At 42.0% G+C, this 12,810-nt stretch overlaps 1 protein-coding gene across 1 annotated transcript in view; it reads left to right on the top strand.

Annotated features, from left to right (window-relative positions):
• The window catches only part of parp4 (poly (ADP-ribose) polymerase family, member 4), a 106,416-nt gene that overhangs the window by 38,069 nt on the left and 55,537 nt on the right, over window positions 1–12,810 (top strand). The window contains 6 exon segments of the mRNA XM_052081954.1: window positions 1,644–1,730; window positions 1,843–2,007; window positions 2,134–2,180; window positions 9,784–9,865; window positions 10,159–10,296; window positions 10,390–10,579. Coding sequence (XP_051937914.1) covers window positions 1,644–1,730; window positions 1,843–2,007; window positions 2,134–2,180; window positions 9,784–9,865; window positions 10,159–10,296; window positions 10,390–10,579 — 709 coding nt within the window.

The following is a 12,810-nucleotide window of genomic DNA, read 5'->3' as shown; positions in this document are numbered from 1 at the left end:
ATGTTGCAGGGTTTTCTAGCATCTCACTGCGCAGCATCTCAATTGGATTCAAATCAGGACTTTGACTTGGCCACTCGCCCGTGTTTTTTTTTCTTCCCCCAGAGGTGGACTTGCTGGTGTGTTTCAGATCGTTGTACTGTTGCATGATCCAAGAGCGCTTGCTGATTCTCAGACGTTCTCCTTCCAGATTTTCTGGCAGACAGCAGAATTCATTGTCCCATCAATCACAGCAAGTTGTCGTGGTCTGGAGACAGAAAAGCATCACAGACCATTACACTGCCACCACCATGCTTCACTGTTGGCATAATGTTCTTTTCATCAGACATCTGCACATCTTACAAAAAGTTCAGTTTTTGACCTGTCAGTCCACAGAATGTTTTTGCAAACGTTTTGAGGATCATCAATATGTCTTTTTGCCACTGGCTTTTTTTTGTGTTCTTTTTGGACAGCAGTGTTTTTCTCCTGGTAACTCTCCCATGGATGTCATTTTTGGCCAGTGACTTTCTTATGAAAGAGTCATGAACACTGATCTGAAGTTGTTAGGCCAGTGAGGTCTGGAATTCTTTGGGTGTTGTTCTAGGTTCGTTTGCAAGCTCCTGGATGAGTCGTCGTCACACTGTTGCAGTAATTTTAGCTGGTTGACCACTCCTGGGAAAGTTTGAGACTGATCCCAGTTTTCTCCATTAGTGGATAATGACTTAGACAGTGATTTTCTAAAACCCCAGTCTCTTGGAAATGGCTTTGTAGTCTTTTCCAGACTTATAGATTTCAATAACTTTTTTTCTAATTTCTTCTTGAATTTCTTCGACTCGTGGCATGATGCGTTGGTTTCTTGAGAGCTTGTAGCCTACTTAGTCCCCCAGATTCTGTTTCTGTGATTTCTTGATTCAACAAATGTGGTGCTTGGATGTGAAATTGAACTCAGCTTTCCCAAGCTGTTGTTGGTCACAGTTACTTTATAATTTAATAATTACTTTTTTCACAGAGAGACAGGTAGTTTTGTAATTTTTTTGTGCCTTAATAAATGAGATTGGCACTTTGGTAGTCTCTGTGATATTCAAATTGGTTTGATGAACTGAAATCTTTGTATATGATAAACATGCAAATAACACAGAAATCAGGAAGAGGGCAAATACTATTTTATAGCACTGTATGGTAAAACCAGAGTTTTTTTCTCATATTTCACCTAACTTTTGGTATATATTTTTCTTCTCTGCTCATATTGGTCTCCTCAAAACCACATGTTGAGACTGATCCTTCTTTTGAAATGTGTGACTGAATAACCCCCTCAGCCCCAAAAAATAAAATAGATAAAACAGCAGCACAGATTTAATCCTAAACTAAACTCTTGAGTGGCGTACTGCTGTTTTGTGTGAGAGTCTTATCTTTTGAAAAAGTATGACAAAAAGGTCACCAAAAGCCCAAATAAGAGCAAAACACACAGAACACACATTTGACATATTTTTGATGAACATCTTATCGATTTAAGACTTTAAACTATGAAGAGAACAGAATGGAGAGTTAAATGAATCAGATATAGGCAATGATCTGGAATTGAAGCCTCGTTGACACAGTAGCTTGCCAATGCAGCCTTGTTGTCTGATGATTTCAACACTAATTAACATGCATGTCCTTCATGTCAGGTGAAGAAGAAAGAACGAGCTCGTAAGCAGTACAAACGGGCAATAGAGAAGGGCCATGGAGCCTACCTCATGGACCAGGATGTCCCAGTAAGCACTCCACACATGCACACACCCGTCCACACTCACACACATCCACACTCACAAATAGGCAATAAACTTAGTATCACCTCTAATGTGGCCTCTACACCATTCCTTGCAGGACATTTTCACCATCAGCGTGGGCAACCTGCCAACTGGTGCCAGCGTGCTCCTTAAAGTGACCTTTGTGTCAGAGCTCATCATCAAGGACGGGAGTGTTTTCTTCACCCTGCCTAGTAGTGTTGCACCGTGGCAGAAAAGTGCAGCGCTCAACCAGATTACACAGGTAACACAGGCCTGGTTTGAATTAAAATAGAAAATTGTGCATTTTTTAAAATATTTTTTTTCGGCTCAATAAAGTGGAAAGAAAGCCAGATTTAGTCTAACTCAGATGTATTTGTGTTTTCAATAGGTGACCGTGGACAAAGTGTGTGTAACAGATGATGCAGCAAGTACAAGGTTTGCATGAAAGTAGAAGTTGTAGAAGAAAAAAAAACGAAAAAATAAATTATTATTCTTTGACGAATGTCGTGGCCAAAAATGCTGAAAATAGTCCAGATCAGGTCCACACGACGTAACAGCAAAACGATGTGACAAAACAAAAGACAAAAACAACAAAAAAACGCAAGGCTCTTGAAGAGCACTTGCCGACAGCTATCTACCCGGGCGCCATCTTGGGGGGGGGGATTAAAAAAATTGCAGACTGCTGATAGCTAACAACTTCCGATGATGCAGGTCACACATCACCGTAGGTTAAAGGTGACCTGCTTTTTAATTTAATTTTATTTTATTTAATACTTTTTGTGAAAGTGGCGGCACAGTAGTCCAGTGGTGAGCACGTCGACTTCATAGTGCAGAGGTACCGGGTTCAATTCCAGCTGCGCTCTCTCTGTGTGGAGTTTACATGTTCTCCCCGGGCCTGCGTGGGTTTTCTCTGGGTGCTCTGGTTTCCTCCCACGTTCCAAAAACATGCATGACAGACTGATTGAATGACACTACTACACTAATGACAATGATGATGACACTAAAAACATTCTCCCTAGGTGTGAGTGTGAGCGCGCATGGTAGTTCGTCTCTGTGTGCCCTGCGATTGGCTGGCAACCAGTTCAGGGTGTCCCCCGCCTACTGCCCGAAGACGGCTGGGATAGGCTCCAGCACCCTCCGCGACCCTAGTGAGGATTAAGCGGTTCGGAAAATGGATGGATGGATGAACTTTTTGTGAAAGTGAGACTGATGGAGATGATCAAGGTGCAGTGTCCACTAACACAAAAATATATTCATAACGTGCACACTGACACACAAATGGGGTTTTTTTTTGGTTTGTTTAGTTTTTTTCCCTTCAACACCCCTCGCGACCGACTTGGGACTTGCGACCGACCGGTCAATCGCGATCGACATATTGGGCACCCCTGGTCGATGGGTTTCATACAGCATTGCCACATGCTAGCAGCAGCACTGTACATTCTGGTCTCCAGCGTGCACTTGGAGTGACTTTTCTGGCCGTAAGAGTGACTAAATATGCCATGTATTAATTAAATATTTTAGACCCTTAACATCAGCACGTGCAGTCACATTGTGATAATACACGTTTATTGGCATTCGAAAGACAAATGGCAACATCTCTTGTGTAAGTTTACGTGCCAACTGCCCAAGTCAACAACGAATGTATGCGTGGATACGTGTTACTGGAGGCTTGCGGTGCGTTGCAATGTGTTGAAAAAGAAAATCAACGGAAAGTGTTAAATCTCGCTGACCCCAGGGACTAAAATAAGCCCTGACCGGCTCTCCATTTCAAATTGGTAAAACCTCCCATTGCCCTTTGCCACAGTACTGTATACTTAGTCAGAGAACGAATTAAACAAATTAAAAAACTGGTTCGACAGAAATAAATTGTCACGTAACCTAAAAAAATCGAAGTTAATTATTTTTGGCACAAGACCAATCAAACACCAAGCTAAAATTATGGTAAACTCAATTGAAATAGAAAGAGCGTATGAAACCAAGTTTCTCGGATTAGTAATAGACTCAAAACTATGTTGGAAACCACATATCGATAACGTAAAAAGAAAAATAGCCAAGACCGTAGGGATCCTCTACAAAACCAAGGAAGTGCTAAATAAGAGATCTTTGTACACATTATACACTTCATTATTATTACCATATATGACCTACTGTGTGGAAACATGGGGAAATGCCTGCAAAACAAACACACTCCCTATTCTCAAACTACAAAAAAAAGCAATTTGAATTATTAATAGATCAAAATATACGGAACCCACAAATCCACTATTTATCAAATTAAATACGATGAAATTTTATGACCTGGTTGACTTTAAAATCGCCCAATTAATGTACAAAGCACACAATAACCTGCTCTGCCAAAATATTCAGAAGTTTTTCGAAATTCGAGAAAGCAACTATGAATTAAGAGGTACCAACTTATTCAAAAAACTCAAAACAAGAACAAACAAAGAAGCAAAGAAGTGCATTTAGCAAAGGTGTTAATCTGTGGAATAATCTCGAAACGGACCTGAAAATGAGTAAATCGCTTGCTGAGTTCAAAAACAAATTAAAAAAAATAGTACAAACAACCTACATCAATCAGAGTTAAAATGATAAATTCTAAACATTAAATATAATGATAAATCAGAATTAAGTTGATAAATAGAGAAAGGTACTGAAATATCCATTATGAAAACAAGAGAAAATTGACACAAGAGTGGCAGGGTGTGGATGTATATAATCCCGATACAAACCAAAAGTTGTAAAAATATCACGGTTAAGTAAGTAAGATATCCTTTATCCGTCCCACACTGGGGAAATTTACAGCCTCCAGCAGCAAGAATGTATGTAGAAAGAAGAAAGAGGGTAAAGTATGAGCCTTAATGGAGACTTCTTCTTACTTTTTTCTTTTCTGATTGATATAAAAATGATTTAGTAGATATAAACACATAACGGGGTAGGACTAGATAAGTTTTTTACTTCATCCTACTCCCTTGAACATAACTGTTGAATGAATACTAATTTCTTTCTTTTTACTTTTTTATCTACCTTATTTTCTGTGAAACTATTACTGTATATGTTTTATGTTCAATAAACAAACAAACAAACAAAAGGAGACAACGGTTTCTCAAGCCGGTAACAGAAAAGGACACATCGGGTACTCACCAGTGTTGTGTCCAAGGACCGGCAACCCGAGGCCAAGGCCAAGGCCAGGGACTTGACTCCGGGGCAAGGCCAAGGACTTGCCTCCAAGGCCAAGGACCAAGTACTGATTTTGAAACTGAGGCCTAGCCGAGGACATGTATAAAACAATGCTATCATACCACTTGGCAGGTCTTCATGATTTGCAACACCCCTCTATCATAACCCTTTGCACTCCCTAACGCTTGAATGAAGTGTTTTTATTCAAAGAGTAGAACAGTCAGGGAACGTGTTATTTATACTGAGGGGAAAAAATCATATGGTATACATTTATGAATTAATGTTTTAGTGCAGTAGTTTCTTAATATGAAGTAAATCAACACTCAATAAGCATGACATGGCACGGAACACAAGTTGAGAAATGACTTTGCATAAAACTCAATCACTGACTGCAGAAAAAGTGGTAATCTCTGTGATAATTTTACAGTTTACCGGCAGCGAGTCCCAGGGACTTGCTGATCAGAAAAGCATGAGTCCCATTATGCATTGAGAGTGCCAAATTTTTAATTCTGAAAGGGTCTACTTATTCAATTGAATATGATAACACAAACAACAACATATACATACAATGATAAACAAATCCTGCAAAAATTGTAATAATTCAGGAGCAAGCCTGAGGATTTCGGAAATTCATGGTAACCGTTTTTCGGTTCCGTCGGATTACCCAATGGGAAACCACGACAACAAATGTTGGGTTCCGAAAACGTTCATCATGGGAACCCATTTTTCTATTTTGACTGATATTGATAATCAAGAATTCCGAAACTCAAAAGTATAGTGTATCAAGGGTCAATGTTTGAAAACTATGTATTAACAATGAACATTACATCAGCAGCTGTGTACTCCAGGTTTATTCCAAAAAATAAATGGATCAAAAACTAGTGTACTCATGTGGCATCATTAGAGTATTTTTTTCCAATCTCACACTGCAAATATTAATTGACTGGTAATCATTAATACAAGAAAGTATTGATGTGGCTTGACATGCTCTTCCCAAGATGATGCATGTGTAATCTACGATCAATTTGACGAAATAATTTAACACACGTCATCATTAGTTCTACCAACAGTTAACATTAGCATTACTACACCTTGTGACAAATGTTTTATTCATAAAGTTACCATGCTACAACCAGTAAATTATAGAATAACCAATACTGTTTCATAATATTTTTCACAGCGATTAGCCTAAAAATCTAATGACCAATTTGCCTCGTAATCGTGCCTCGCGTCGTATTTCGCTCTCGCGTTCTGTGCATACGTCACAGGTGAGTTTAGTGATACGCCCTTTAGACGATTCATACGAAAAATGAGACTGGCATTCCCATTTCTCAAATGTCGTAATTAGTAGACCTTTGTGAGTTTTTTTCGCCGCCATCTCAAACTTTCATCCGCGCGATTCCTCAGTTTGCGGACTAAAATAACAACCCGCATGCACACATAACGTCAACTGTTGTGTCCCCCCCAGCACTGAAAACAAAACAAAACGAAAGTAAATTAGAAGAAACACACTCACACACCACATCATAACGCAAACACACATACAGGCGCAGTAAATCGCGTGGATCACACAGTCAATTCAAGTGCAGTGACTTTTATAATTAAACTATTTTTCGGTACCGTGAAAATGACGCCACGGAAACGACACACGAACCGGTAACGATTGTTACTGTGAAATCCTCAGCCTTGCCGTAGTTTTTTGTTTGTTTGTTTGTTTTGACTGAGAAATTTTCTTGCGTCCCAAAAACACACATTGTTTGGAACTCTGCGTCCCGTGGGAAAATTATGCATTGAGGACGCGGGACGCAGAGGTAACGAGATGGCTGAATCTCTAACCATTCTCTGAGTACTACTATTATTACCACTACCACTAATACAACATTAATTAATACCTTCAACTTAACAACAATAATAATAAATAATTAAATCAACCATGATTTTAAACTATGCATCATTCATTCATTCATTCATCTTCCGAGCCGCTTGATCCTCACTAGGGTCGCGGGGGGTGCTGGAGCCTATCCCAGCTGTCTTCGGGCAGTAGGCGGGGGACACCCTGAATCGGTTGCCAGCCAATCGCAGGGCACACAGAGACGAACAACCATCCACGCTCACACTCACACCTAGGGACAATTTAGAGTGCTCAATCAGCCTGCCATGCATGTTTTTTTGGAATGTGGGAGGAAACCGGAGCACCCGGAGAAAACCCACGCAGGCCCGGGGAGAACATGCAAACTCCACACAGGGAGGCCGGCCGGAGCTGGAATCGAACCCAGTACCTCTGCACTGTGAAGCCGACGTGCTAACCACTGGGCTACCGGGCCGCACTATGCATCATTAATATTCATTATTTCAAACATGAGAAAGCATTCAGCTAACATAACTGGAATCGAGCAAAAGGACTCCAAATCCCAACGGCCAAACCCAGAAGTGAACTGCCGACATTATTGACCCCAGCTGTAACGCAAATTACTTGGTTCAAACAAACATTCGAGCGCAACCGCACAAACGTGACGACTGTGCAAAAATAAATAAATAAAATACATCACTGTTACAGAAAGGCTTTACACGCTATTTGAACTGCCGATCGCGAACGCAACAAACCGTGATTGAAACTAACTGTGATGCCGCTCTTTATACGTTGCGTTAACTGTGTACCTGTCAGTGGCAGACCCGCCCCTCTTAAAGCGCCAAAGTTAATCCATCAATATGGGTTTCCTTGGATGTAATTTATTAGATTCCTTCATGATTTTTGTGGTCCTTAGACAAGCGATTTGAGGCTCGAATCCCTCATTGTGTCAGAGGACCGGCACTCCAAGGCCAAGGACTTGACTCAGAGGCCAAGGACCAAGGACCCCCCCTCGGTCCTCGAGCCGGTCCACAGGACCGGCTCGAGGAACACATCTCTGGTACTCACTGCCTTAATCCTTGAGTGCCAGTAACAGTTTGGCTTTCTCTATTAAACAACCTTTAGGAGAAATAAGAAATCAATCTGATCACGCTGTTTTCTAACTCTGAAATTGTCATTCTAATGTGGATGTTTACTGTGGTTCTCTCTGTTTGCCTTTGGTAGCTAAACCTAAAATTATATTGTTAATGCACTGGCTAATTCCATTTATTTTGTTAAAGTCTAAATTCAGTGGGCGGCCCGGTAGTCCAGTGGTTAGCACGTCGACCTCACAGTGCAGAGGTTCAATTGCAGCTCCCTGTGTGCCTGTGTGGAGTTTGCATGTTCTCCCCGGCCCTGCGTGGGTTTTCTCCGGGTACTCCGGTTTCCTCCCACATTCCAAAACCATGCATGGCAGGTGATTGATCACTCTAAATTGTCTCTAGGTGTGAGTGAGGGCGTGCATTGTTGTTTGTCTCTGTGTGCCCTGCGATTGGATGGCAACCAATTTGGGGTGTCCCCGGCCTACTGCCCGAAGACAGATGGGATAGGCTCCAGCTGCCCTGCGACCCTAGTGAGGATAAAGCGGTTTGGAAGATGAATGAATGAATAAATTTAGTGGTGAAACCAAATTTAGAAGGGCCTAAATCAAAGATGGGGAAATCTGTTGTTTGAATTTTTAGAATTGCAAACATTCATGCCAACCGTTAAGCCATTTGTCATGGAATTCAATTCATCCATCCATCCATCCATTTTCAGATCCGTTTTATCCTCACAAGTGTTGCGGTGGGTGCTGAAGCCTTTCCCAGCTGTCTCTGGGCAGTAGGCAGGGGACACCCTGGACTGGTTGCCAGCCAATAGTACGGCACACATAGCTGAACAACCATCCGTGCTCACACCCACACCCAGGTACATGTTTTTGCAATGTGAGAGGAAACCGGAGTACAGAAAACCCACGCAGGCAGAGGGAGAACATGCAAACCCTGCACCGCTGTTCCGTGAGGCCAATTCGCTCACAAGTCAACCACCGGGCCTCCCGGAATTCATTTCATTTAACCTTATACCATTACATCATAAGACATGGTGCCTTTACGTAACAAGTGATCTTTTCGACCATACAGTTCTTTTTCTCTTTTGTCATGTCACCTCTCCACCTGACAAAAGCACAGTCCATAAAGTATGTTTTATTTGTTCTGCTCTTCACGTGCAGAGAACGTCCAGCAGGGGGATGCACGAGTGCCTCGCATGCCCCACCTGACCTCACGTCCCTGAGTAATAGGGAGCTATACATAGTAGTGATTTGTTGTTCATGACATCCTTGGTTTTCCATTTTGTTTTTAACATTATCTGTAGGTGGCTTTTAAATGAAGCTTACTTGCTTCAGGGCAATGCTGTGAAGGTCCTTGAGTGGCCCAACCAGAGCCCAGAATTGAATCTGATCAAATAACTCCCGATAAATCTGATAATGGCTTTGCAGTGATGCTACCCATCCAACCTAATGGAGCTTGAGAGGTGCTGCCAGGAGGAATGGGCGTTAATTGCCCACTGATTAGGTGTGCCAGATTTGTGTAATTACCGCCAAAGGTGCATCAAAGTGTTGAGCAAAGACTGCGAATCCTTACACAGATATGTTTTAGTTTTTTAAATTTTTAAAAACTTTGAAAATCCCCTGCTCCCACCGAAAACGTTTTTCATGTTGTCATTATAGGGTATTGTGTGTATAAGTATGAGGGGGAAAAATGACATAACAAAATGTGGAAAAGTGAAATGCTACCATGTTTCAGTCCTATGTAGTACTTTGATTCTTCGTTGTGCTATGTGATCTGGAAATCGCTGTCTTTCTCAAGTTTCCGATTGGCTGTTAAATAGCAGCTGTTTTGGCATGTGACGGTGGTGCATCAAAAAAAATGTGGCTTGTATATTGTGCACTTATTATGTAAGTGTGCTAACAAATTAATTGGTCCCCTTCAGAGAGTTCAGCCTGGACATGTCCATTGAGATGCCATATGACATCACCAACCTGCAATGCATTACGCACAAAGTTAAGATGAAGGTTGGTCCCATGTTAGTCCCTTCATGCCTTTTCTTGGATTGGAACAAACTCCTTTTCATGTATTTTTAATCTGCAGCTTCATTAAAAATGCACAGTTTTTGTTTTATACCTTTCAGGACAGTTTTCATATTTTCATATTTCCTATAAAACCGTGTGATCTGCAGTGTTTCAAGAGCTCACACAGATGCCTTTCAACATCACATATCGTCAAAATGCTGTGACAGCAGTGATCATTTTGCTCTCTGTGATCACGTTATTAATACATTAAATGTATTGTGAATGTTATCCTACAGAGGACCGACTGCAAGGCAGTTGTGAGTGTGCTGCCAGGGCAGGTCATGACTCCAGAAGGATTCCAGCTGTCAGTCACTCTGTCGGAGGTACATCTACCCAGGATGTGGGTGGAGGAACACCCTGACAAGGACAGCCAGGTCTGACAGTTTGGCGTCTATCTGTCAGCCTTGATCTGCTGCTTCACTCCAGGAATTCTTTTTTTTTTAATAACCTAATTGTCAATCCCGCAGGCCTGCATGTTAGTTTTCTACCCTAACTTTGACATCAAACCCACTTCTGGATCCAATGAAGTGGTCATTTTGCTGGACACGTCTGAGTCCATGCATGGAGAGCCTTTACTCTGGGCCCAGAGGATTGCCCGGCACGCCATCAAAACCCTAAAGGGTGACCTTAAAATCAACATCATCTTGTTTGGCACAGGTCAGTGCCAATTCGTGTGTGTGTCTGCGTGTGCGTGTGCGTGCATGCGTGCGTGTGAAAAAGAGAGACTATTCCCCTTAGTTATTGCCATTAAGCAGAGGCAGGCATCGTCAGTCCGCTCGTCAGTCCATCCGAATCGTCAGTGACAGCCAAACGGGGTTCAGAATGAATTCACCAGTAATGCATCACACATCTGTGCTACATACCTGACACGTAGCCAAATACAGAAAAAAATAAAACAGTGCTGTGTACCATTCCGTCCCACAGACATCCCATTTTGTTTTAATTTCACCAATCACCACTCTGCGTGTACGCATGTCTGTTGTTTTTATTTTCATGTTTTTTATGTATTTGGCTGTGTTTCGTGGAAGTTACTTTCTCATCACCGATTTGTTGTTGCTAACACAGAAGCAGTATACCTTTTAAAAATGGCATGCACTGTATCAAAGTGACCCCAAATAATGTAACATAAATCAAGATGAATGCTATCGTAGCTTGCAGATAAGACGGCAAAAAACAACAATAGCCTGGAAAATGATATAGATCACTGACGTCAACTTCAAGGGCAAAATCTGGTCCGACACATCATTTTGTGTGGCCCACAAAAGCAGTTAAAACATGTCAACTTCCATGATGCTTGCCAAAATCCGAACCAAAATTACAAATTCTCATCTGGAATAAAGAACTAAGACATTCCTTTTTCTTGTCACCAAACCCCTCATTACACAAACTTAAATAGTTAAATGAACGATTATTATTGACTTCTATACATGGTTTCACAGTGAGAACGGTCCTACAATGTGGCCCTGGACAAAAATTTGTTTGACACTCCTGAGGTAGACAGAGTAGTGATTCCAAATGTGTGTGCTACGGCAATGTCTCAAACCTCACTTGTTTGGACAAAAGAATTATTCATTTACGCACAAAATGTGTGTGTGTGTGTGTGTCTATATATTTCATTCATTCATTCATCTTCCGAACCGCTTCATCCTCACTAGGGTCGCGGGGGTGCTGGAGTCTATCCCAACTGTCTTTGGGCAGTAGGCGGGGGACACCCCAAATTGGTAGCCAGCCAATCAAATGGCACAAAGAGACCAACAACCATGCACGCCCTCACACCTAGGGACAATTTAGAGTGATCAATCAGCCTGCCATGAACATGCAAACTCCACACGGGGAGGCTGGAATTGAACCCGATACCTCTGCACTGTGAAGTCGACGTGTGTGTGTGTGTATGTGTGTGTATATATAAATATATCTATATCTATATATATATATATATATATATATATATATATATATATATATATATATATATATATATATATATATATATATATATATATATATATATATAAGCGGCTGGATAGCTCAGTTGGTAAGGCATCGGTTTGGCATACGGGAGACGGGCTTGGGGCAAAATGAGCACATAACACCATCTAGTGTGGGTCCTTGGGCAAGATCCTTCACGCTAATGCCTACCTCATACAATGATGAGAGACAATGAAATGAATGACATGCCGGCTCAGACGTCGCCCGGCCAAACAAGGTCTGCGTCAGGTGCTGGGGAACCAGAGCACCGTGATGAGATGCGATAACATGGCTCTGTTGGAATGCTACTACTCAAGCAACCCTAGTCAGAGGGGTTACATGCAGAGAATGTGGGCTGAATGGTTACTTCGTAACCCACAGTCACGGTTGACGACGAAACAACTAGTAACTCAGTGTTCCAACATCCACAAACGGCAACTGCTGTCACAACTTGAGATTGATGAGGTACAACGCAGGTTCCATGGTGAAGGGCCCCAGGCTGCCAGACCAGAGGAGGAGGTCATACCAGAGATTGGGAGGCAAGCCCCAATGAATGCAGATGATGAGATTGGGAGGCCAGCCCCAATGAATGAAATGCTGAGCGAGGCAGCAACTGACCTGAAAGCTAAGATCATGGCGAGAATGAAAGCTGGGCAACCTAGAAACCGATTACAACGGCTATGTGAAGTACCACCTGAAAGTCTCATGGAAAGTGTGAATGCAGCACTGAGGACGATCCCTACCGTAACGATCACGGAAACCAATGAGCTGATATACGCTTCAGCATCAGTGATCCTTGAGATGCTTGGCTATAAGAGCAACCATGGAAGCCATGAGATACGTTACCCACCATGGAAAAGACGGTTGGAGGCTAAGATCAAGGCGGCCCGGAAAGATGTGAGTCAATTGACGGAGGCCCA

Source organism: Hippocampus zosterae, chromosome 12, assembly GCF_025434085.1.
Source record: "Hippocampus zosterae strain Florida chromosome 12, ASM2543408v3, whole genome shotgun sequence".
NCBI lineage: Eukaryota > Metazoa > Chordata > Actinopteri > Syngnathiformes > Syngnathidae > Hippocampus > Hippocampus zosterae.
Note: the sequence above shows the minus strand (reverse complement) of the source record. Positions and strands in the feature narration are given on the sequence as shown.